General features: G+C 46.9%; 1 protein-coding gene across 2 annotated transcripts in view; it reads left to right on the forward strand.

Annotated features, from left to right (window-relative positions):
* Positions 1-26,892, forward strand: part of Spt6 (transcription elongation factor Spt6) — a 47,073-nt gene that overhangs the window by 11,669 nt on the left and 8,512 nt on the right. For both annotated transcript variants that reach the window (XM_089573416.1, XM_089573415.1), the window contains exons 12-28: positions 2,077-2,327; positions 3,287-3,416; positions 4,162-4,312; positions 6,008-6,103; positions 6,187-6,288; positions 7,147-7,290; positions 7,994-8,124; positions 13,722-13,839; positions 14,428-14,504; positions 14,941-15,076; positions 15,509-15,646; positions 17,038-17,205; positions 17,461-17,588; positions 17,997-18,162; positions 20,670-20,859; positions 23,935-24,083; positions 25,158-25,298. In XM_089573416.1, coding sequence (XP_089429542.1) covers positions 2,077-2,327; positions 3,287-3,416; positions 4,162-4,312; positions 6,008-6,103; positions 6,187-6,288; positions 7,147-7,290; positions 7,994-8,124; positions 13,722-13,839; positions 14,428-14,504; positions 14,941-15,076; positions 15,509-15,646; positions 17,038-17,205; positions 17,461-17,588; positions 17,997-18,162; positions 20,670-20,859; positions 23,935-24,083; positions 25,158-25,298 — 2,416 coding nt within the window. The remainder of the gene's footprint in view (positions 1-2,076; positions 2,328-3,286; positions 3,417-4,161; positions 4,313-6,007; positions 6,104-6,186; positions 6,289-7,146; positions 7,291-7,993; positions 8,125-13,721; positions 13,840-14,427; positions 14,505-14,940; positions 15,077-15,508; positions 15,647-17,037; positions 17,206-17,460; positions 17,589-17,996; positions 18,163-20,669; positions 20,860-23,934; positions 24,084-25,157; positions 25,299-26,892) is intronic.

Consider the following 26,892-nt stretch of genomic DNA (forward strand, 5'->3'; position numbering starts at 1 on the left):
CTTATCAGCTCACTTGGATGCAGCTCGCTTGCACACTCTGATGCCCTCCTGAAGGGTGGGGTTACAGCAGCTGCATTTTTACTAGGCACAGGGTTGTTAGCGCCTTGGAGGAGGACTTTCACAGCGTATGGTGGTAATACCTGTGGATATTGTTATTGGAGATTTACAGTAAAAGCTTGTTAATTCAAACTCCACGAGGGATGCAGTTTGAATTGAAGTTTGAGCGAACGAAAGGGAGCAGAAACACTTAGATCAGGAAGCAGTCGGGTAGTGAGGTTTCCTATTTTATTGCTCTAGAATACTCTGTCATCACCTTCAGCTTTTTTTTCCTGGAGGAAAATGGCCAACACTTTCTATTCTACTGCTCGAACTTATCGAAAGGCCTCTTCTTTGCATTTCGAACTTAAGAAGATGTGGGCGGCATTCATCGAGTCTCAACTGGCACAGTGCAGGGCTGCATCAGAATGCGAAAGGCATTCGGCCACCTGCGAGCATGATCGCAAAGCTAAAAAAATCGAGCATCGTGCGACCGTCCTGTGACTGCTGTTTTTTGATCAAAACAGTAGTGCAATCTCCACGACTTGCAAATTCACACTTGCGAGTTGCAGAGGTTACGCAGGGTGACGGCACATACTTTGCCCAATTTTCCATCTCTCTGATCCTGATTTACAAACTGTCAAACTGATGAGCATGCTTTTTGGTTTTTAAATAACTACGCCGTGGCACACCATTTCCACGGAATGTGATGCAAAGGGCACTGGAAAACCGAGACAAAGACACGCAGTACATATCAATGAAAGCTCCAATTCATTTGTTTCGCGCATGCCATGGATTTGTGCATGACAGCATGGTTTTGAATTCAGAGTGCCGGAGACACTGCGACGTGCCTGAATTTCTGAATCTTGCCAATGGTCATGTCATCCGTTGCTCGACAACAAAAGATAACACAGCAAGCTACTGAAGCCTTCAAAATCAACGGACCCAAGTAAGCTAGGCACAAATCTCAGGAGTTCATGCAGTTAATGGCCGCTGCTAGCGAGAAGAGAGAACACCCCTTCCCTGTTTACCCTCTCCACATCTCCTACAAAGAGGTGGCACAGCCTCGCAGGAGCGTTGCTTGGTTGGCCACATGCCTATGCCCAGGCCGCCTAGGCGCGGCAGCACTTGGTTCGATTTATTAGTGGCGCAACCAATCCACATTCGTGTTAACAGGCTTTGTTTTACGCAGACTCCAATGGAGTGTGGGCAGACCAAGTCGTACAGTTCGAATTGTCTTGAAATTTTAATTAAAAAGCTTTCACTGTATCTTAAATATTCCACAGAAAAGACTACAAAGAAAATAGAGCCTGTGAGTGTTCCTTCTCTTTTTCATTGTTGTCCCTCTTTGTACTGTTCATTACTTAATTGCGGTGATGGGCAGTTCTGAAAAATGGCAGGTTGAAATCTGCTAAAAGCTGCTTGTTTTATGAGGGCATTTGCATTCTGAAACTTCTCAAACTTTTTAACAACTGCTGCGCTTTAGTTGAAGCTGCTGGCAATTGATTGCTTGTAGGGATACTGATGCGGATTTGACTTCTGGCTTCTGGCTACATGTTGCAGAGCAAGATGCTGTTAGACCTTTCAGCCTCCCTGAAGGGTTATAGTTTGCTGATGAAATGTAGAAGCTGAGAAAGTTGCTGGTTAGTCTGTGGGAGCTCACGTGAGCTACTGCTCGGGACGCAGCTGAAAACTGTGTATAATTTGGTTATGCTGGTTTGGGTATGTTGGTTTTACTGGTGGCCTGCGCTGCTAATGAAGCTGGTGCTACCACGCTGCACCAAGGAGGTGGTTTCTTTTACAATAGGCATTGCCTAAAACTTTTGTCCATCAGGTTTTTCATGGCGTCACCAGGAATGCTGTAGGCGAGAGACATACAGCCCAGCTTCATTGAAGGTGTTGTTGTGAAAGGACATGTCGCATGACATGTCGAGGCTATGGTCTCAGAGATTCTGGAAGCAAATAGAGGTTCTGTGGGATTGCCTTTACCGTTGCTCTGAGCGTGATGCCGGCCTCTTGGTGGGCCTGCCTCGTTTGCAGGCTGAAGGAGGTGCAGACGCCCGAGGAGCTGCGGGACGTGTACCAGTTCTTCCTGCTGTACTATGCGCAAGACGTGCCCGACATGCAGGAGGCCATGCGCAAGCGCAAGAAGAAAGAGGCCGAAGCCGAGAACGGTGAAAATGTGGAGAACCCGTCGGCCAGGGACGGCGAGGACTCGGATGCTGAGAACCAGCGACTCAAACACCCTGTTCGGAAACGGCTGTTTGACATCTGCCGGGACATGGGCCTCGGTGGGTCCTCCTCTTTTTTCTTAATCTTAAGAGCAAGACTTAAGGTGTGCATAGATGATGGCCTGTTCTCGCCAAGGTTTAGGGAGATGAGTGTTTACCTGCTGGGCAGCTGAAGAGATATTGCATCACCTTCTTTTTCTGATAGTTATTACGAGATTTTTTTTTTAGTGACCTGAGGCCTTGTCTCAGTGCTGTAAAATGACTAAAGAAAGTGAAAACCTGAGACATGCTTCTAGGTGAAAAATATTCTCAGGACAGTGAAAAGCAGCGATATGTGTTTGTGTGCGCGAACTTTGGGCGACCATGTAGAAGTGCCTTACTCAGGCATATCGAAAGGATGGTGAAGTCATTTGTGATCTTACCTACCTTGCAACTGTGTTAAAGGTGGAGATTTCACCAACAACAGAGCCTTATTAATTGTGAAAACTGTGTAAATGTTGGGTACCATTGGTGATTCGCCAGACGTGTTGTTGCTTTGCAAGCAGTAATGATTCTTGGATAAGCGAGTTGATTGGATGTGCCTCATTAATTTTAAGGAATGACTACTGACGGAGCATGATAAAGGAGAAAGTTCTTTGTGTTTAGAAGTGACTCTTTTAGAGCAGTGTGTGAAGCGCAGACAGAATGAAAACTGCAAAAGGTACTACTACATTAGTGTTGCCGTACGTAGCAAGCGTTAGCATGGCGTGTGAATTTTTGACATTGCCTTCCACATACATATTCGACCGCTGCAGCTTGAAATACGATTTCATTAGTTTGTTGCTAGTTTTTTGGATAAAATTAAAAAAACTTCTACACAAAGCAAGCAGTGAGGCAGTTGCCAAGGGTTCACCTTTTCAACTGCACCCGGGAACTGCAGTGGTCAGGAGTTCGTTGACTTGTGCCTGCATTGCTCCATTACATTTGCTGCCAGTGGTATAATATGTGGTAATGCAATGCTTAGTTGCATGCGCTTCCAGAGGGCTTGGCCAAGAAATTTGGCTTGACGCCGGAGCAGTTTGGGGAGAATCTGCGGGACAACTATCAGCGACATGAAGTGGACCAGTTTCCTGTCGAGCCGCAGGTGGCTGCTGCCGACTACGTCAGCAAGTGAGTTCCTCTTGCTACTCGCTTTTTAGAGCTGGGGAGTCTTTTGCTTCGAGACTCGTGCTGAAAGTGTGAGCGTGCGTCTTCGAAATCGAACCATTATTGCAAAGCCCGTAAGGAAAGTGCATGAGTGTCATAATGTTTGCGTGCATGCTTTAAAAACCATGTCAGGCATACTCAGAACACCCACTGGTGAGTTTTGCATTGAGCATTGTGTGTCCTAAAGGTTTTTTTTTTTCCCTCTTTTGTCTTACTTTCACCTGCATGGAAGATTAGCCACTATTCATCTCACTGCCGCATGCTGTCCTGCAGTGGGTTATCAAGCGAAGAACATGATGCATCTGAGCGCAGAGTGAATGTAACAGCTAGGATGTGTACACATTCTGCATTGCGCTAGGAGAACCAGCTGCTTGCTTTCTCTGTCTGGGTTTATGGTGGGCCAGCGTTGTCCTGAGTGCATTTTGTTGTTAATTTGTTACCATTTGAAACCCCCATTAGCGGAAAAGGTGTCCGGCATTGTCCTGTGAAGCCCTGGGGGAGAGGGCGAGTCAGTGGAAGGCAATGGGTGGCGAGAGGGGAATCGCAGTCACCAATCAGAGTCGGGTGGGTGGGTGGCGAGGGATACATCATGGCACACTGTAATTTTAGGATGGACTGGAGCAAGTCACCGTCAGGAGGAATGCTAATGCTAACACATACTCTGCGGCATGCATTGTGTTGATAGTCTACGACTTTTTTTGCCTCACAGGCGCTTCACCACCCCGGAAGAAGCCCTGAAGGCGGCCCGCTACATGGTGGCTGTGATGATTGCCATGGACCCCCTGGTGCGGAGGTGCATCCGCGAGACGTTCTTTGAAAGGGCCAAGATCAGCATCGCACCCACAAAGAAGGGCCTCAAGGCAAGGAGTAGTCTCACACTTTCAGTGGTGCAACATCGGCATTAAGGGGGGACACTGGTCTTTGAGACCGAAAAATGACCAAAAAATCACATTTGTGGAATGTACGGTTACTATTTTCCAACTGTATCAATTTCTTCCTTCAAGAATTCAACATATTGACCATAATATTAAATTCAGATCATCGTGTGGGCTGAATTTATGCAGGAGCAGACAGTTTAATGGCATGAAAATATTGGACATCTGGCTGTCTTAGTATGTCGACATCTCAACTTCTAGGACAGATAGAGATGTCATACTGCTTGCTAAGGGAAGCTGAAGGCACTGTGTGTGCAATAATCGAAGCAGATTTGTTCAATCGCACTTCAAAAATTTATAATTTCGCAAAGTTTATCAATGCATTGAATTCACACCTTGAACATTGATATTCCAAGTGCTGTAAAATTACTAATGAGGGTAAAATGGAAAAACTGCTTTGATTATTGCACTCTTTGCTCACCATACTACGCAGCCATGGATTAAAAATGATCTTTTATTGAGCAGGTTTTTTTGCACCGAGGTACTAATGAATGACTAATTAAAATTAACTATCTTGGGAACCAACTAATTTATAAGAAAGATAATTTCATTGTTGAAATAAGTATAAAAAACTGAGCAAGGTGGTAGAGTTTCATTATTGTTGCACAAAAAATAAGGAAAATAGGTCTAAGACCAGTGTCCCCCCTTAAGCAAAGTGCCATTTATGTCTTGCAGCCTGTGCATATGTATATTGCATGTAGGAGTATATAATCATCTGATCCGATCGTGATTAGGATGTATGCTTGAGGTGATATGTTTTATACTACTGCCACCGCGGCGCCCGGTGAGGCCAAGACCTAGTCAGGAGACCAATAGTCTCCTTTTGTCTTGCCTTGTAGGCAATACTTGTATTGCCTAAAAAAATGAATAAATGAAATGAAATCATGTGGACAGTTTGGTACTACAGCAGAATCTTGATGATATCAACAAGGTTTATATGAATTTGTAAAATTTGCCTTCCGGAGTGCATTGCGTACAGTGTGCAAAATTTCTGATGTTTGAACTCTCTCCTGTGCCACTGCGGATGATAGGAATGCGGGAGCTGCAACCTCGAGCACTAAATGCTGGCTACACATTGCCATTGCCCCGATTTCGTGTTGCGCTGTGCGCACAGGGAACAGTGAGCGTCAGTGAGGAGAAATTCTAGAGGCCCGTGTACTGTGCGATGTCAGTGCACGTTGAAGAACCCCAGGTGGTCGAAACTTCCGGAGCCCTCCACTGCGGCGTCTCTCATAGCCTTAGTCGCTTTGGGACGTTAAACCCCATAAACCAAACCAAACCATACTGCCTGCACATCAGTCGTCCTGTGTGTCCCGCGAGTGGAGAGCTTTGCCGCACGAGCGCAAATTAATTCCATCGGCCGTAAACAGATCTGTGTGATTGCATTTCCCATGCTTCACCACCCAGATTTTGTTCACATTGGATTACATGAATTTTTTCTCGACCCCATGAGGTTTGTGTCATCGAGGTTCTACAGTAGCTGGGAAAGTTTCAGCAGTTTTCTAAGGCGTATACACTAATTTGGCAGCAATAACGTGCACTCCAGGCTAACGTGTTCAGATTTATCGAGGGGGGGCTGTCAGTGCATTTGTGAACGTCAGTTTTTCTTTCTCTCCGCAGGAAATTGACGAGAACCACCCATGTTACTCAGTGAAGTACCTAAAAAATAAGCCTGTTCGGGACTTGGAAGGGGCCCAGTTTCTCAATATGACACAGGTGACGGCATTTTCTATGCGTTTATTGAAAGTGCTCCCTCAGTATGTGAAACGTGACTGATCCACGGCTTTTTAATTCAATAGGCTGAAAATGAGAAGCTGCTCAAGATTACCATCTCCATGGATGGAAGCTCACAGTCAAATCCCGGCGTGTACCTTGACGAGATTAAGCAGCTCTACTACAGGGTAAGCTTGACATTTGTGGTGGCAGAAGCTGCCCATTACTGCACACTTGATGTGGCCTTGACAGGGGTCACATCTGGTGGTAGATACCGAAGCTCGTTTCTTTTTGAAGAAACAAAAAATAGAAAATCTGGCCTGTTTTCGGATACTCCAGCTATGCCGATACCGCTACAGCAAAGTGTTCAGCAGACAAGGGTAGGGACATGGGGGCTCGTTGTGACGGGCACTTGAAGGAAGTGATTGGTCACCAAAACCAAGGAAAGCCTAGGGAAATGTTTTTTTTTTTTAATCTGTGGTGTTGATCAGTGGGAAATCATTAATGAATGATTTTTTTTTCCCTGAAAGATAATTGATTGTTTATGCATTCATTCATGTGGTTGTTTTTCCTTCTATTTTCTAGTCAGGTAACTTTCTCTTTGGCTAACACCACTAATTACAAAAAGAAAGAAACATTCCCTATGCTTTGTTCCCTATGCTTTCCTGTGCTTTCTTTGATGACTGTTTGCTTGCTTCAGATGTATAGCAAAGGGTGACAGTGTTATGGCAATTCCATTTTGTATAATCTTGGATTTGCCAGTAGGTCAAGTGTTTGTGATGTCTCCAAGAGGTGGTAAGGAAAACCTTGCTGCTGACTGTTGTCGTGTTTTGGAAGCAGAGGGCGGGTCAGTGCTGCAGATGCATAATGTGCATTTGTTGTGTACTGTAGTTTGGGAATTGCACAGTGGGAAGAAGTTGCTAAAATTTGTTACAGTAATTGGTGCGGTGTTACGGTAATTACCTGCACTTGCTCCTACTGCCACTCTGTGCTACCTCGCTGGCCGGTGCTGGAGCATTTTTTTTTTAATTGTTCCTTCAACCCAGGACGAGTTCAGCAACAATGTCCAGGAGTGGAACAACCAGAGGAGTGAGGCCCTGGGCTTTGCCCTGAGCAAGTTCCTCTACCCCAGCTTTGAGAAGGAGCTCAAGGCGCAACTGCTCAGCGAGGCTCAGGACGGCATCGTCAAGGTGCGGTGCACACTTTTCGGGTCTCCCCCCTTTTCACCCAACGAAGGTGCTGCTGCGTCGGTTTTATTTTTGGCCTTGAAGGAATTGGAAACTGAGGTACTCAAAATTCTAGTTTTAGCATAGTGAGAAAGAGGCTGCATAGCGAGACACCCCTGTGGTGACGAAATTCCCGGTGTTTATCACATAGTCTCATGTATCATGGAGCTAGAATTGCTCATGGAAAAGGAAGGAAGGAAATTGAAGTACAAAAATGCCGTAGCTGCGAGAACTTGCCAAAGTGGCTGCACTGGGAGTATGTGCACCTATGACAAATTCGGTTGATTGCACAACATTGTTTTATGGGGGCGGGGGTACTGCTATGTCAATATGGCTTTGGTAGAAAAGAGTGCATTCGTTATACAAAGGCTTCAAAAAGTAAGGCAGCACAAAGACAGCATGGCAACTTGTTTTACAGAGCATTGCCTTTGCACAGTCATGAGGCTAACGGCTGAACGGGGGAAACGTCAGTGTCAAACAAAGGGAAGGTGACAAGTGCTGGTATTTGCGAGCCCCTTCAAAGGCTGCTTTTATTGCTGCTTTTATTTGTGTTCTAATTTAGGTGCCGTTGACGTTGTTATGGCCACAAGGGTATCGGCGTGTCACAGACATGTAGCAGGTGATGTTTGCTGATTTTCTGTGTTTTCTGTCTCCCATCTGTCCCCAGGCGTGCTGTCGCAAACTGTACAACTGGCTCAAGGTGGCCCCCTACCAGGTGGACCCCCAGATGGAGGAGGACGAGGACTTTGACACCCGTGATGGCATTCGGGTGCTCGCCATTGCCTACGAGAACAACTGGTGAGAGATGATACCCCCTGGGCAGGCGAATGCATGGTGACACTGCTGTAGTCTTAGATAATCTTATGGTGACTTTCAAACACAGAGTTGGAGCACTTCAGGAGCAACGTTTTCTGCTCTTTTCTGAGCAACTGTATTCCAAACGCAGATCTGAGCCACGGATCGCATCTTCCAATCGTAGACAGGGAGCGGTTGCCAAACAGAGATCGCTCCGTGGAGCAGTTGGGACTGTTCCGCCGAAATCGGCGGAGTCAACCGGAAGTTTGCGTGACGTTCTTTGTCAGCGGCGCTAGCGGTGCCCTCCATTTCCGGTGGCTTGTCGCGTCTGCCGCGTTCCTCAGGCAGTTCACGAGCGCCGCCTACATGCTCTGGATTCAGGTGCTCTGTCACAGAGCGTGCAGACTGCTCCAGGCCTGCGATTGGAATTCACCATTAGTTTCTTTTTTAATGCGAAAGCATTTCTTGTGTCATTAGTGGCGTGTACAGGACCTGGCAGCCGAGCGTGCCGGCAGAGCTTGTCCGCATGCATTGTCTGTCATCCGTTATAGGGGTAATTAATAGAATATAACCGCCGTGGTGGCTCGGTGGTTATCTCGGCTGCTGACCTGAAAGACGCGGGTTCGGTCCCAGCTGCGGCGGCTGAATTTCTGTGGAGGAGAAATTCTAGAGGCCCGTGTGCTGTGCGATGTCAGTGCACATTAAAGAACCCCAGGGAGGTCTAAATTTCCGGAGCCCTCCACTACGGCCTCTCTCACAGCCTGAGTCGCTTTGGGACGTTAAACCCCATAAACCAAACCAATTAATAGAATGGTTGATTAAATAATTATGTAATTAGCAATTAATAATTAAGTCACCAGACGAATAATTAAATGTGTAATTGATTAAGCAGATGAAGTAATTAGTTGAACAAGTTAATCTGTAATTTAATCAAATTGACAAACTAGTTAAGTATTGAATTAACAAAATAAACAATTCAGTTGTATTCATTTGAGGTACCAAATAATTGATGTAGTAATTGCCAAGTTAATAATTTCCATTTTTTGAATTGATTTGCATGTTCATTGGTAATTTAATTGAATAGATAAATTATTAAATACCAAATTAGTCAATTAATGACTTTAATTAACTAGTTAATTAAGTAATACTTTGGTGTGCTTACTAGACGCTCTAGCAATGGGACCCACATCTTTGGATGTGGTAAAACCGAAGTTAGAGTGAAAACACGACATAGAAATGGCGAAGGCATAAAGAAACGAACACAGAGCAACATAATCGGCAGCAGTAAGAGAAATGCTTTCGCATTGAACCTAAGTAGACTTAAGTGCTCCCGTGGAATTCAAATTTTGTCTATCAAGACTAATTCAATATTTTCTCACACATTAAACCTCTTTTTTTTTTTTAAAAAAAAAAGTTGACATCAATTTGGGGGAATGGTTGATTACGCGAGGCGAAAAAGTTCTTTTGCAAGAGTTGAAATTTCTTATCGTACATCCACCCACCTGCCTGCCTGCCTGTCCATCCATCATCAGTAAAAGCATGCAGTCAGCCGCGTTTGTTTCAGTGCTGTTCAGCATTGTTCGCTTCGAAAGGTTTTTGCTGTATTACGATGCAATCCTGTAGTTTTGTGGGGGAGTTCATTACACAACTAAGTACGGTAGTTTTTATGCGTAGCATATTGCAATCATTCAGTTCAGCCCTTGGGCGCGGCCGGGCAGCCACCAAACCACGTGACGTGACGTCACTAAAATACTTTAAAAAAAAGGGGGGGGGGAAAAAAGAAAAAAAAAAGAACAGCTGAGCATGGTGGTGGTTGCCACCGCCCCGTTTCAAAGGGGGCGCTCCTATCCATCCATCCATACGTCACGGAGGAAAAGCTGCTGAGAAAATCGAGTGCCGCCAAGCAATACCTCGCGCAAAAAGACCGCGCAATATGCAACGCATTCTTGGCTTAACCAAGCTAAGCCTGGGCATCTTTTTTTTTCCTTAACTTTTGCTTTAACTTTTGAATGCGGCAGTTTCAGCATGCAAAAACCTTTCTGCTTCACATGTGTTGTCTGTCGCCACCCTTGGTAACAGTGGAAGAAAGAGCTGCTTTATGTCCGCAGTTTCCTTGTAGCTTGATTTTTGTCGACCGGAGCACATCTCCTTGCAACTTGGTTTGTTGGCCAGAGCACATTGTTTGCTGAAAATTTACAATGCCCTCATTTGTGAGATGTCATTGAGCAAATGACTGCTCTGACCTCAAAGCAGCAATGTCGCTGCCACTTGTGGGGTTTAAAATGGGGAGCTAAATACGTTCTCCCCGATTAAGCGCGGCTGACACAGTTCAAAGCCGCGCGGACCCCACCCCGTGGTCGCGAGCGCTACCGAGCGCACGCCGACCACGGCTGGCCTTGCTCTACGGGAACAAAGGAACGACACACTGGCTGACACAAACAAGGCATTTATTGCTATAACAACAATAACGCCAGCTAGCAACAAAATACACTGAGGAATCAAGGATGTCCGACTCACCAGCACGGCTACGAGCGAACGTTCGCCCACGCTAGGGCAAAGGGATAAACTCCGAGGCCGAGCGGGACGGGCTTGGCGGGAGCAAGTTCCGACCAAGAGGCGCCCGTCGACGAAGAGCGGAGCCGCGAGCGAAACGTCCACTTGCCTTCCCGGACCCAAGGAGAAGAGAGCCAGCTATCCCTCGCGCTCGCGCAGCAAAACGCCATCCGTGGCTCTGGTGTCGCTGCGACGCGAGCGCCCTCCCCTGTTAGTTAAAAGTAACCGAACCGAGAGGAGTGCTTTTCGGGGGGGAGCTAACAACAGTGGGGTGTGCAATGCGGGAAAGCGAACTCAGGGGACGAAGGCGTCCCCACACACTTGGCCTAGTCAGCTGCCTACACCAGGCAATACTTGCATTGCCATCACCACTGGTGGAATAGACGATATGCGAAATTGCTTGGCGGTCTGGCAACACCGCGCCCACAACTTCCGGTTTCCATCTTGGCGCGGTCGAGCTCGTCGAGCTGGTGCATCGTTTGCTATGCGTACTTTCTTCTTGCGATTGGAATTTCAACAGGCAAGCTTCAGCTGCTGCGTTGTTTTCACAGCTGATCTTCGACCAAATGTAGGTGCTTTCAATAAGCGCCAGCTTACTCCTACCGCATCCTCAGCTTTGCTTGAAGTCTGGCGCTGATGATCGCGATAATCTGCACTCGAAAATGGGTTGGAAAGTCGAACCGTGACCGTGTGCTGCTGTCGTTTTAATGCTCGCATTAAAGCACCACTTCAAGCATCACGCATTATCATGGCTATTTTATTCCCAGGTGGACGCGAATTCATCTGGTAGGGTAGCGAGCGGTTATTTTGCCGTGAGTGCGCACGTGTGTTGACAAACTTCTGTGACAGTGCGAACTTTCGTTCGCGCCGACGCCAGGAGCTTCGTGCATTGCAGTATAATCACACAAGACCCTCGACCAGCTGCGTAATTCGATTCCTTTACTGCAATGTGCAATGCGCATCCGCGGTTTTCAACGTCACCGTTTCAGAGGCCGGCGTCGGTTGATTTTCGCCACAATTCGTTGAAACCGCGTCCTGCTTAAGACGCAGTCAATCGACATTAACAAGAGGAAAGTAAGCATGCACATATAATTCAAAATATTGTAAGCAAAGACGCACCTTTTTTGTTTTTTCAGAGCCACCGTGGCGGCTTGATTAGAGAAAGATGTTACAGCTGTAGGTGCATGCACGGACTCGATACGCTGGTCAAGCTGTGTGTGCAGGGCGAAATTAGCATGTTCGGTTGCTTCCGAAACTTAATTAGCTTACTCCCAAACTTGGACAAATGGCTTTGTTGCGAAGCAAGCTGTTGGAGCTTGCCACAACGATAATAAAATCTGATGGCCTGAAGCGTTTTCAGAACACTGTTGCACATACTTTCTAGCTTAGACATGCGTCCCTCCTTCATAATAAAGTAGCTATATTATTCGCTTTTTTTTTTCAGATTTTCGTCGCCGCAGATATCGAAGGTATAGGAATCCTCAAGAAATAAACCATTCGCACCTCAGTTTTTATACGTAGGGTGTATTGCTTCACAAAGACTCCTTACCGCGTATAACATATGCGTATATGGTCCAGAGAGTTTGCTCGCCCTTCTAAAACTAATTGAACACGGGAAAAACTTAACTGAACACGTAGCAAACTAAGCAGTAATCGGCATATGGTTCTTCGAGTGAACTTATTTCGCCACGGCACAAGCGATTGGCCCGCTCAAAAAAATTACCTTCTCTATTACGTTGTTCAAGTATGCGTCTATATATATTCGCGCCCGACCGGAGAGCTTGATATATGCACGAAATCGGCTTCTAATTTTGATCAGAGACAACAAAGGCTGTGGTCCTTATCTTAATTTAAACGCAAATCACCTCGAGAGATTTGTCAAAAATCAGCGCAGAAAGCGAAAGCTGCGCACTGATCCGCGTGCTGACACATGATACCTCGCATGGCGTTTTGTGTTACTAAAACGTTGGGACGGAGTAAAAAAATAGCAAAGTGAAAAGCTTGAACGCACCTAGTTCTGGCACGCATCGTAGTGTCTTTTCACAGTGGAGAGGGTAGCGCAACACTGCATCGGCATTTTACTTTTCCAACGAAGCGCAGCCGTTTTAACCCAACGCTGGGCAGCGGTTTCGTTTTCTGTACCGTGCCAACATGGAGGACTTAGTTCTCGGAGCGCCGAGAGATGGCGCTGCGCATTTCGCATATCGTCTATTGCACATGCAAAGACAGTCCATTTAACTTGCTTGTTACACTGCTGCTGAAATCCTTGCTCATTACTGGCCACTTTGTAATTCTGCGTTTGATTTTTGTCGTTCTCTCACTATTCGTTTCCATCTCATACCATGTGCATGGTGTTAAGGAGCCCCTGCACTAAATTTATAAAAAAATATTGAGTGTTTAAGTACGGATGCTCCTAGGGGGCACTGATGTAACCAGCTGTGTGTACTGAGCCACATCTTCAGCCATTTGCCTTGTAAATGTGGTGGACGTTTTATTGCGAAAGCAATACTACTTGCACTTTCACGCCGTTGCGTGCCGCGGCCGGTGACCACCATTCTGCTGCGGCCGGTGGCCACCATCCTGCTGCGGCCGGTGGCCACCATCGTGCTGCGGCCGGTGACCACCATCCTGCTGCGGCCGGTGGCCACCATCGCGCCGCAGCGGTGACCACCATTGACCTTCATTTGACCTTGATTGCATTACATTGGATTAGATTGGATTAGATTAGATTGTATTGGACTGGATTGGATTAGATTAGATTACATTAGATTAGATTACATTGGTTTGGATTGGAATGGATTGGTTCGGATTGCATTGGATTGAATTGGATTGGGTTGTATAACCGATGCATCACCACAAGTCTAACCACAAGCACCACCACCAGCTACACTACCAGCTGTACCATGGCGTACGTACGGATATATTGCTTTCGCAATTACTGGGCTTAACCAAGCTAAGCCACAGATTTTTTGTGCATGATTCAGTGAAAAAAGTAAGCTTGTTTCAGGGAGAAATGCGGACTCGATCTGTGCTTGTGCTTTGTGCAGGGAGGTTCCTGCTTTTGGTGCCCTCATAGATGGCACGGGTGAGGTGATGGAGTACCTGCGACTGCCCCACATACTCAAGAGGAAAAACGCCTGGAGGGAGAAGGAGAGGGAACTCAAGGTGCGCGCAACTTCTTTCGGGCAAGGGGCGACATCGCCTTTGCAATAGCGGTTGCACTCAGTGCTATCTTCAGTGCACAGAGTGTTGGAAGGTTTTGGTGTTCTTGTTATGATTTGGCTCCACCTGCGAACTGTTTCTCAACTTCGTACTCTTTGCTGGCGACCTCACTTGTGAAAGGGATACAGATAACCACGGACTTGGGTGCGCTTGTGTTAGCTCATTGTGTTTGCACACTTCCAAAGCCTGATTCTTCTCTCAGCAGGAGTCATGGACGACGGCCAGTACGGTCATTGCTTGGTAATTGTGACTCGAAAGGGGCCAACATTTCGTTTCTGTATGTGTATGTTTCTTTTTATTTGACTTTGACGGAAGCAAAGGCATCAGTTTAAGTAAGCGGAAGTTCGAAAAAAGTGAATTTGAATTAACGAGAGTTGTTGTGGGTGCAAACTGGGACTAAAATTATCAGCTGCCCTTGCCAGCTGCAAATTGAACTCGCACTGGGGGCATAACTGCTTTTTGTTGTGTTGCATACGGGAAGTTGCTCTGGGCTGAAGGTGCCCTTACTAACTGGTGTGACTGCTCTTGCAGGAGCTTGACCTCAAGGTTCTCAGGAAGTTCATCCGCACCAAGAAGCCTCATGTGATATGTGTCGGGGCACAGTCGCGGTAAGGGCACCACTCAGCATATGGGGGGGGGAGAGGGGGCAAGACGCCACTGTCAGCTTACTCATCAGCATGGGGGTATCGCTTTATGATTGTCAAGACAGCTTTTTTTTGGGCGCATCTGGCATTTGGCTTCGAGACTGCCTCTTCCAGTGAATGTTATGCTGCAAAGCATGACTGTACTCATTGACGAATAGTATTTTGGACTTGTTGGAGGCGGGGGAAAATGTTCAAGTAATCAAGCAGTCCAGAAAACGGAGCCCTTTCGATAACTGTATGTGGGTAGGGATGGTTCCGTGGTGCTGTTTGAGTAATGGAGATGTCCGAATTTCTCCTGTCAAAAAAAAAAAAGAAAAAGTTGGCAGCTTTGTTCACCGGATGTGTCTTTCTTCCCGTGATGTTCAGGGGGCATTTGCTAGCTTGTACCTTTGCATTTCAGAGAGGCGCTTATGGTTGTGGAAGACATCAAGGGGGTAGTGGCAGACCTTGCGGAGAATGAACAGATGCCCGTGATCAATGTGGAGCTTCAGGACAATGACCTTGCATTGGTGTACATGAACTCCAAAAAGGCCGAGGTCTGTTCTCTTTTCATTGCATGTTCTGCCGTGGCTTTGTTTTTTAATTTGCCCTGCAGTCGATCTGCTCTCGGCTCGAATCTGCACTGTGCAGTGAACAGTGTGGGAAAGACAGGCACGCACTTGATAGGCACGCCTTTAGTGATGACTTGTTTTGTAAAGCATGCCTGAGTAGCAGTATGTGAGCTGCCTGTAAATGCAACCAGACAAGCCCATGATTCAACATGGTAGTCGCAGGCAGAGCAAAATTGTCTGGCTTGAAAGAACTGCGTTACCTGCAGTGTTATCAAGTGTATGTTTTGTCATGCAAGCAGGTTGCAGTGAAACTGTGGGAGGCATTGTAAGGAGCAGTAAAAATGTCCTTGTGACTGAGGTGGAAGTGTGTAGAAGCAGCAAGTTGAGCCTGGTGCTTGTTTTTTTTTTTTTTTGCAGAACGACTTCAGGGACTACCCACTGCTGCTACGGCAGGCCATATCGCTGGCCAGGCGGATGCAGGATCCACTGGTGGAGTTCTCACAGCTGTGTACGCCAGATGAGGAGATATTCTGCCTCAAGTACCACCCACTGCAGGTGAGCACTGTGCGAAGTGGTTATGTGCCTTTTTTTTTTTGATCGGGTAGCTTTTAGAAATTTAGAGGTGCACTGTTGCTTTTGAAGCCAAAGATATGATTTTAGTTGAAACATGATCAAGTTTACACTGCTGTGTGGCATTTAGGCAAGCACCAAAACATGGCTTGCAGTACTTCCACTGCAGCCACCAGATCTGTGCTGCACCAAAATTTTTGCAGTGCATGTTTAAGGGGGGACACTGGTCTTGAAAAAAAAATTTTTATTAATGAGGTCACAGTTACAAAATCTTCAGGGAATATGTATTTTTGTGTGCTGATTCTAAATATGTCATTTAATTTCATGTAACCTTGAGCACATATGCACTTTTTATGCTAGTATTTTGCGGAGAGTTTTGAAGAAAATTTGCTGCGGGAAACTCGCTGAAATGTATGCCATTGAGTTCTCTTGACACTAAGAAATACAATAAGGGTGAAATTGTCTTCCTGCCTATCATAGAACTTAAGTTATAAAGTTTTGAAGTTGTCGCTTCAGAACTGAGAAGGAAAATGTGTATTCCTGTGTGTGAAGTGGCAGCTTCAGTACCCTATTACTCAAGTTCTATGAGAGCCAGGATGATAATTTTACCCTTATTGTACTCCTTGGTGTCGAGAGAACCCAATGGCATACATTTCAGCGAGTTTCCTGCAGCAAATTTTCTTCAAAACTCTCCGCAAAATACTAGCATAAAAAGTGCATAAGTGCTCAAGGAGTTGTTTTACATGAAATTAAATGACATATCTAGAATCAGCGCACAAAAACACATGTGCCCTGAAAATTTCATAACTATGACTAAATTAATAAAAAAATTTTTTCAAGACCAGTGTCCCCCCTTAAAGGCTCATTCACACTTCAGGGTCATAATAAAGGGTGTACGACCGGCTGCTATATTTGACCAAGCAGTGACCTGTGGGCCACCTTCCCGAAGGGTTTCGCAATGGCTGGAAAGAGAAGCTGGACGCCGAACAAACTTCTGATGCAATGCTGATTGGTTTAAAGATTTGCATTGCAACTCGGGGGGGGTGTGAATCAAGCAGCGTGCAATCACCGTGCAGCGGATCCTTTCGACCAATGTGATCATTTGCAACTGTCACCTTTTGACCAAAACGGTCGCATAACGTCTGCGACTTGCAGCCTTGGCAGAGATTGCTCTGCGATGTAATGAATAGCCAAACACTATACTTTAGTCATGTCGAAGGATGCCAACTCCGCTTTTGGAACAGCTGCTGCAGATACGCTCTTTTCTTAGTACAGAAAATGTGTGGTGTGGTTTTACTTTGTATTTTTTATTCTCATTCAAGATCATGACTACACACAGCCATTTTGTCCGAAACGATACGTTTTCACCTATTTAGGACTTGGTGCCGAGGGACGAGCTGACCAATGCGCTCAACCTGGAGTTTGTCAACCGGACAAATGAAGTGGGCGTCGACATCAACCTGGCCATCTCTCACGTGCACACATCCTTCCTGGTGCAGTTTGTGTGCGGCCTCGGTCCTCGCAAGGGTGCCGCATTGCTCAAGGTCAGGGTGCTGACATTTTGTGCTCTGTGGCAAATGCATGTGCACTTATTATGTATATACCTGAGGCCCCAGAACGGCCAGCATATCTAGTGTAGTAGCTAAATTACCTTGTAATTATTTTGTTCCTGCTTTTTATTCAGATTGACTTGCACTGCTGTGTAGTGTTGTCTTCTCTAACGAGTTATTACTGATTGTTAGCAGCTAGTCCTGACTTGTCTGTGTGCCACATTTACGAATGGCTTCTCTGTGCTGCAGACACTGAAGCAGGCCCACCAGCGCCTGGAGAGCCGGACGCAGCTTGTGACAGTGTGCCACATGGGACCCAAGGTGTTCATCAACTGTGCAGGCTTCGTCAAGATCGACACCACCTCCTTTGAGAACAGGTAGGCTCAGAGGCCTCGCTGTACCAAGGCATCGCAGGATCTTGACACAGTTTCACCTAGTTTAAATCCACATATATTTTGAGCAGACGCATGGATCCGTGAAAATCATGTAGATTGGCAACGCTTACATATTTTGTTGTTCCCTCTGCATTCTCAGTACGAGAAACAGGTTTTTGTTTGGCAAGTGTAACGTTTGGTTCTGCAGTATTGCAGATTGGTGAGCTAGTTGGTTCATGATCGTGTAATTGAGCAGCAGAAAGCGAACAAGGGCATTGAAGGCAGCATCGTTCTCGTCTGTACGTTTCTTCAACGTCCGTCTTCACTTTCTGCTGCTCAGTTATACAATGTAGGTTTGTTGATGTCTTCTTTGGGGTACAGGATCTGAGTCTTTCCCCTGTGTGCTTCCAGCACCAATGCCTATGTGGAGGTGCTGGATGGCTCACGGGTGCATCCAGAGGCGTACGAGTGGGCTCGCAAGATGGCAGTGGATGCCCTGGAGTACGATGATGTCACTGAAGATGTTAACCCTGCCGAGGCCCTGGAGGAAATCCTGGAGAATCCTGAGAAGCTGAGGGTAGGTTGGGGGAGGGGGCGATACCCAAATGTGCTGATGATTCACGGTGATGCTGGGTGCCTGTCTCGTGCAGTGGAGGATGTGGTCAGGCCTTCCTTTGCATTAGTCCATTTTGAGCGGCAGTGTAAACGTAATATTTTATGGGGGGTTCTTGTTCTAAAGAAAGACAAAAATTGTGGCATATCATTAGCACGGAAAACACAGACTGGTACTTGTATTCTTATTGTCTAGAGCAAAATGCTTCATCAATCTATGAGTCGTGGCTTCCTATTACTGTTTTGTTTCACAAAACGTTCGCACTTAAATTTCGTCTTGAGTCTTGGTGTTAGACATTTTTCAACGGGATGTCGTCATGAAATGGGGTCAACAAATATGCACTTGTGGGTTTATTGTCGCTTTGATGTGCCATGTCGGTGAATTTAACGCATCTTCGATTCAGCACATATTCATTTCTAGTACTGTAAAACCCCATTAATTAGAATTCTATGAGACCAGAAAATATGTTTGTATCATTGGGCGGATGAAAAAAAAAAAACAGTTAAGTGTCTTGCATCCCCATACCATTAATTCTTGAAACAAATATTCAGTCATTGATTGCTTAACGCAAGAAATTTACAGTAACTATTTTTCATCCTTGTGCCAAATGCTGAAGTATGCTGAGGGGCAATGGAATCTGGGGAAAAAGATGGCAAGGAAGCTGACCTGCTGCTAGCTGCTGTGAATGTTTCAACCCAGATTACTTCTATTGGTTTCCGCAAGCAGCCTTCTGGAAGCAAAGGTTTCAAGGAGCACATGACCGCGCTGAGAGCTTACAAAGCGCGGGTCTGCTTTGAAGAACCAGATGCGCACAACTCTTTTCAAGAAACAAGCGCCCCTTTTTGTATGATTTTGTATTTTTGGCTGTTTTTTGAAAGTCTGCTTACTACGAACTTGTACGAACTTCAGATACAATGAACGCATTCCGCATGATCGTCAGTTCCGTTGTAAGTGGGCACGACTTCTGAGTCTCCTATGCACCATCATCATGAGCCCATCTCCGGCACCCTCTGCACATCCTAGTTCTGCTACCTGTCCAAGTTTGTAGAAGCGTGGCCAGATTCCTCTGAATTAACGAGAGTTTCATGCCATTCAATAGTGCGTACGTTTGATGGGAGCAGACAGGGTGTCAGAATTATCCAGATTTCTGAATTGACGGGGGTTGAATTAGTGACGTGTCACTTTATGTAGGCAGTCTTCTTAATAAATGGGAGAAATGTCATTGCACCCAAGGTTTTATCTCCCATCAGATTTTTGTGATCAAAAAGCAAACAGTATTTACACACAAACCGCAGATAAAATATGGTGGTCCTAGGAAGAGTCTGTAGCGTGAACATAGCTAGGTCCTTATCTTTTCGGGGCAGTCGCACAGTTGAGCCATCACACAGTCTTTTGTCGGTCATGTCTCATGTTGTCCGCTCATTGCTGATGTCTGCTTCTGCTGTTCCGGAGGTCCTGCAGTTGTTAGCCTAGCTTGCGTCTGTGCTGCTAATTATGATAACTTAACCCTTTGAGGGTCGAATTATTTTGAAGAAAACTTCCCCAGGTGGTCAAATTACTTTATTGCGGATCTTGAATCTACAAAATGTATATAATCGAGAATAAATAGTAAAAAAAAATTAGGAACAGTACTTTGGTGACAGCATCACTCACAACTGGAAAATGTTCAATAGAATAGAATAGCAACGGTGATAAGCAAGCTAAGAGCAGCACCAATAAAGATAGAAATCAACTTTCGCCGCCTCTGCAAAACAGTGCCCACAAAGAGAAAACATGTTTCGTGCGACTCCGTTGCGATCCCGTGGCGGAATCGAAACCACGTAGGCGCGTTGCCACAGAGGGCGAGAATACCTCGCGAGCAACGGTGATAAGCAAGCCAAGAGCAGCGCCAATAAAGATAGAAATCAACTTACTTCGGCAGCCCCTGCAAGATAGTGCTGACAAAAAGAAAACTCAAATTTCGCGCGACTCCGTTGCGATCACGCGGCGAAACCAAAACTACAAAAGGGGTGTTGCCGCAGTCTGTGCCGCCGCGCTAAAGCTAGACATAAGTTCTGCTTATCTCCGTAAGAAGGCAGCACAAAATTCAAACACTTCTTGTAAGTCCTAAGACTTACAAGAAGTGAGCACGCATTGTTCTTTTGGCGCAAAATTTCAAACGGAAGATCGAAACCGTACCCGTACGGCAAAAACCTTCAAAGGGTTAAAAGGTTACGCATTGGCCAGCGACGTAAAAGATGCACCATTGGAAACTTTGGTGTATGCATTGCCTGCGTGTTTCAGGTGCATTTGCCGTCTATTTTTTTTCTGTAGCTTTGTGTTTGGGGTGCTTGAACTAGGGCCTCTGATGGTTATTTATAGGTTCCTTAATGCTGGTCTTGTCAGCATGTTTTGGCGAAGAGAAGCGTGTTGGGCTAGGGAGTGAGCAGGGCAGAACTGCCGCTGCAGGTTTTGTCCTTGCCGTCTTCCAGGACCTGGATCTGGATGCATTTGCGGTGGAGCTCGAACGGCAAGGCTATGGCAACAAAAGCATCACGCTGTACGACATCCGGGCTGAACTGAACCACAGGTACAAGGACCTGCGCAGCCCATTCCGGCCGCCCAACCCTGAGGAGACCTTCAACATGCTCACCAAGGAGACCCCACAGACCTTTTACATCGGTGAGCGGCGTGCTACTATTGGTCCCTTGCTCACCCACTGCTGTGGTGAGGGGCAGAAACTGTTGTCCTTTAATGTTCTCTGTGTAGACCAGGGGCTGTCGTACTTGTTTCTGCAGGTCAGGCTGATTGCTTGGAGTGCTTTGTGTGGCTCCCTGAGCACCTAAATTCATGCATGGCTCAGCCCCAGGCCGCCGCGGTGGCTCAGTGGTTGTGGTGCTCGGCTGCTGACCCGAAAGACGCGGGTTCGATCCCGACCGCGGCAGTCGAATTTCGATGGAGGCGAAATTGTAGAGGCCCGTGTGCTGTGCGATGTCAGTGCACGTTAAAGAAACCCAGGTGGTCGAAATTTCCGGAGCCCTCCACTACAGCGTCCCTCATAGCCTGAGTCGCTTTGGGACGTTAAACCCCATAAACCATAAACCAACCATTGTTCATTTCAGAGTGCTTCACTGTACAGCCAGTCATTATTGCCGTATATTGCTGCATATATATATCAGTCAGTGTTTCTTTTTTTTTTCTTTTTTTTAAATGACCATCTGAGATTAAGGGGCCAACATGTACACGGAGCAGACCTATTCGCGGGGTCTGAGTTAGTTTCTGCCAAGCCGCAGGTAGTGCGCATCCTGCACTGGTACCCGTTCTCATTGGTATGCATGGAGCTTAGTGTCCATAAAACAAAAATAGTAAATTGTATGCAGATGGGTTCCTCTAATAAAAATTCGAACTGCGAGCCATTGCTCGTGCTCGTGGCTGGCTTTGCAAGTGATTGGTAGATAGCACGAGAGCAGGCTTCCGGTAACCTCCAGAGTGTCCATCATGCCAGAATCCGAACTACGGGACTGCCGGAAGTTAGGTTTGCTGCTAGTCAGCCAGCTGCACAGAAGAAGAATGGAAGGCAACATGGGGCACTGTTTCATTGCCTTAGATTTCTTCCAACTGCTGGCCTTGCGATTGGATTGTTGCATTTTTTTTTTTAAGTGAAAAGCTGCACTAGGCTAGTAAACTCCGAGTCTCGCGTGTGCTCCGGCGTTAGAAAAAGCCACAGCTGCACATGCGCAGAACCGAGGGACGACACAGGAGAGGTGCAAAAACCCTCTCCCGCGGGGGGTGCCCAGTGCTTCCCCTCTCTCGTTCGGGGCCTGCCCTTCCCTCCTCCTACCTCAGATTACCCCGGAACGATGTCATCACGCGTGCGGGCAGCCCTCCTTTCCCGCCCCTCTCGGTTTCGGCGGCCGCGCGCACGGGACACAGAGAGAACGGAGAGTGGAGATGAGACGTCGGAGACAGCGGACGCGACACCAGCGGCACCGTATTCACTACACGCGCGGTTCCTGCTCCGCCTTGCCGCAGCTTTTCGCTTCAAGACATCCAGGCTTAACTTTGCCTAAGCCACAGCCAATTTTTTTTAAGCGAAGCATATTGCTAGAGCTACCACTCACGCCGTCGCCGTGGGACCCCCACGTGACACTGTGACGTCACACCACGTGACATCGGATGAGAGAGCCGGCCTCCACCTCGCGCCGTCGCCGTGGGACCCCTAGCCGTCACGCCACGTGACACCGTGACGTCACACCACGTGACATCGGATGAGAGAGCTGGCCTCCACCTCGCGCCGTCGCCGTGGGACCCCTAGCCGTCACACCCGCGCATTCCCGCGCATTTCGAACGCGCGTTCACACTCGGTGTAGGTGAAACGCTCGCTCCACCGGGCAGGCAGACGCGGCTTCCGTGGCAATCCAGGCGCTCACCCAAAGCGCGTCTCGGGGTTAGTCGGCGTTCCGCTGTAGCCATGCCGTTGTCTTCCCCCACGACGAAGGCTTCTAGTGGTTGTATTAAAATGACCAAGTATTCAACCAAGGAAAGCCATGTATTACCTAGCCTAGCCACTAATATGCTTCGCATTCCCCAGGCTTAGCCAAGCTGAGCCTCAGCAATTTTTTGTTAAAGGGTCAGTCTACTCACCGATATGAGTATATAAATAAAGGCATATTTTGGTAGTTGGCTCCCTATAGCATCAATAACGAGGGAACTGCTCCCGGTTTAGGCAGGAATTTATATTTTATTTCGGCGTTAAAAGTCTCGTAAATATGCATGGTGGTGACCCCAAACGTTCATTTTGTTCAAGCAGGTGGTAGTCTTTTTTTGTAGAAGCATAAGTGTATATACTGCCTACCGTTTGTATACCCCAATGTCAGAGAAACGTACGTTTTGCTCTAGTAAACTGTAGAAGGTGTACCGCTCGCTTTTTCTGTAAATCACATGAATATACGTACGCTAAACTTAGGCACATTCCCACTTTTAGTTCAGCGTATGCTAACAGAGGCGCAAAAATAAACTCGGCCTATAGTGGCGCCATCTGGTTGTCGGGACGAGAACCATTGCTGTAAACAAATCGACTCTCCACTTAAGCCTAGAAGCGGCAGAATCGTCACTCTAATTATTAAAATAAAGAAAATTTATCACTTATACGTTTTCTTATAGGCGAGATGAGACGAAGCGAAAGACCGGCGCCCCATTTATGGCCAGTGAACGCGCTGAAAAAGGCAGCAACAACGAGAATTCAATTCGAAGTGAGAGGTCCGGCTTCGACGGGCGCCGCCATGTTTGTCGCCGCACGGCGGAAATCCAGATGGTTGACAGATGAGACTACCATCGCATACAGATGTGTTCCCGCATCAATAAATTCTATTTTAAAATGTTCTACCGCACTTCTTGGCACCACACCTGGCTAAACAGTAATTTGAGTAAAGAGCTAGCAGTTGGCGCAAAGAAAATATGGCCGATAAAATTCAGTAGACTGACCCTTTAAAGCTGCACATGCTGCGATGTCATCTCGTGTAGTTTGGGCGGCTTACACTTTTATTTATATTTAGAGTCAACTTTTCTGTAGTCAGCGAAGGCTGCAATTTGGGCTGTCAACTTAGTATATTTGGAGTAGACTTATACACAGCAGTGTGCAGTAGTTTGTGGCTGGGAGCACTGTCAGCGGTACTTAATCTGTGAGGCTTGTGCTGCATGAGGTTGTTTGGTGTGGCTTCTTCCACGTAAATGTCGTGCACCTGTCTTCTCATGCAGGCAAGATGGTGACGTGCCAGGCGGTGGGCATAGCGCGCCGCAAGCCTCATGGGCAGCAGCTGGACCAGGCCAACCCCATCCGGAATGACGACACGGGCCTCTGGCAGTGCCCCTTCTGCCTCAAGAACGACTTCCCCGAGCTCAGCGAGGTGGGCCTGTCTGTCTTGTGCGCATGGGCTCACTTTGCATTTGTCGCATTCTGCTCAAAGGTGTTGGGTCTGAGTTGGGCAGTTTTTTGAGCGATTGTACTTGTGCTCTCTCCTTCTATTTCCCAACGTGTAGATGTGACCGCTGCATGTCTGAGAGTGCATGCTGCCGCTGCTGAAATCTTGGTGGAGTTCCACAGTGCTTTATTGATTCAATGGATTTTTAATTCGGTGCCGATTCTAGTCACCTGTGTTGGCGTTGAGTTGAAGACCGTTGATTCAGAGGCCTTAAAAATGCGCCTATGATGCAGGTGTTAATCGTTCGTAGTCTTCTCTGTTTAAAAAAAAAAGGAGAAGGAAGAATGCTGCTCTCGACTGTGGGCATTGCTCTAAACACAATGCAACGAAAATGCTCCTGTAATCTTCACCTTGAATTATTGACCAATTTTTCCTCACCCTGTCATCATCTTCATTATTATTCATTATTCATTAATTTTATTTCTACTTTTGCCATACAAATTACCAAAACACTGACTGAACCCATAGCCAGAGGCTAGTGTGGGGTTCAGAAACAAAATATATGAAGGCAGTGCACAGCACTTGTGAAAAATGAAAAGCACAAAATCACGGCGAAAGACCCAAATACATCATACAACAAGGAAAAAATAAAATAATGTGCATTTTACAGCAGAATGAAAAAAATCTTTCATGAAAAACATGGTACAACAGACACAAACCGAAGACAACTGTCACATATGTCAAATAAGGCTCATAAAGTATGATAAGGCTCATAAAGTATGCTTAGCCTAATCACGAAGGGGCTGACTCTCCTGTTCTGGTAGAGTTTCAGGACCAGTGCATAGACCAGGACAAGTTTTCCTGCAATTACAAAACTTGGGTAAAGCTGTGTGGCCTTCATTTGAAGCTGCAGGAAGACTGACCTACTTGTAATTGTTCCCTTGTTGAGAATAATGTGATGAAAGATTTGTTTTCGGTCGTCGTTAGTGACCGTTTAGCTGTTTGTATGAGCGGGTGAGTAGCTTGCCTGAGAGTGCCCTGCTCTGGCTCTGCACGCAGGTGTGGAACCACTTTGACGCGGGCAGCTGTCCGGGCCAGTCCATGGGTGTCCGGGTCCGCCTCGACAACGGTGTGAACGGCTTCATCCTGACCAAGTTCATCAGTGACAAGAAGGTCACCAACCCCGAGGAGAGAGTGCAGGTGAGCCCCTTTGTGCTCTCTCCTGTCTTTCTCACTCATATGGGATGTCGTGAAAGGAGGGGAGGAATTCCCAAATCATGGCTTTCATGCAGCCCTTGCTTCACGGTGCCTGTAGGTGCATTTGTTTTGCTGTGCAGTGACACAGTCGATGTAGCTTCATAGCTTTGACAGCACTGCAGGCCACTACTGGGTGAATCAGGAAGTCTTTGCTCCTATTTTTTATCAAGCAAATAAGGTACACGCAGGTAATTGCAAATATATGTACTATTCTACGTACGTTACGCTATTTTTCCATATGGTCCCAACATTGCTCCAGACATTTGTTCCAGCGCAGCACTAAATTTGAGATGCCCTTGTGATAAAATTCGTCCGGCTGACTATGGAACCACCGTCAGACTGCCGTCTTGGCTTCATCGTTGCACGTGAATCGCTTTGTTGCCCGGAACTTCTTCAGCGGACCAAAAATGTGAAAATCACTAGGGGCAAGGTCTGGACTACAGTAGCCGACCGATATTTCGGACTCCAATAATTCGGACTAGCGCGATATTTCGGACTTCGCTGAGGAACCGTCGCGCACCTCATAGGAACGTGTACATTTTCACGACCGATAATTCGGACTTTGTGGAGTCTAAATGTTCGAATTTTTGGACTAAAATAGACGCCAACAATATTGCAGTGATCGTTTTTCAACCGAAAATTTGTTATTTCGGCCTAATGTAGACGCGAGCGGGCATCGCTGTCACTACCAAACCGTTTGCCGCCACCGCGAAAGGCGCCATCTTGGATTTAAACGGAATTGGCTCGGCGGGCGCAGTCGGACTGGCTTGGATAGGTTTGGCTATTTGTTCTCTATCGTCGAGATATGAGATGATCTCCATTGCCATCGCAATGGCCTACAAAGGGCGCGCGATTGCATTGAAAACGGTACAGCGGGACAGCAAATGCGGTAGACGGGGGCGAAGGTGGGACTGCAATCGGAGGCGCTCGCTCCCGCTCGCGTCTTCCCGCGGGTTATCTCGCGGTCTTCGCGAACGTTATTGCCCCATGCAAACCGACTGTTCTTGCTTCGCGCAGTGAGTGCATTCATTCGTGGCATGACCGCGGCCGCATCGCACTATCTGGTATCATGATGTGATAGGATGCGGGCATGAAGAAAGCACGGCTTTGACTCAGATAGAGTGTAATATTATCGCTTGTAGGCGGAACATGGGGATCGGCGATTTTCGCGATTTTGAAAGCCGGTTTTATGCAAAAAAGTTTTTTTTTTAAGTTCAAGCACCGCGGGGTGCGTCGTCCAAGCCGCGGCGGACGCTGCAGCTGTCCCGCTGTACCGTTATCAATGCGATCGCGCGCCCTTTGCGCCTCACTATCTTGGTTTTGGTTTATTGGGGTTTAACGTCCCAAAGCAACTCGGGCCATGAGGGACGCCGTAGTGAAGGGCTCCGGAAATTTGCGCCTCACTATCTGGTATCATGATGAGATAGGCTGCGGACGTGAAGAAAGCACGGTTATGACTCAGATATAGTCTAATATTATCGCTTGTAGGCGGAACATGGGGAGCGGCGGTTTTCGCGATTTTGGAAGCCGGTTTTAC

The sequence above is a fragment of the Amblyomma mixtum genome, chromosome 2 (assembly GCF_055824585.1).
Source record: "Amblyomma mixtum isolate Tamu chromosome 2, ASM5582458v1, whole genome shotgun sequence".
NCBI classification, from domain to species: Eukaryota; Metazoa; Arthropoda; class Arachnida; order Ixodida; family Ixodidae; genus Amblyomma; species Amblyomma mixtum.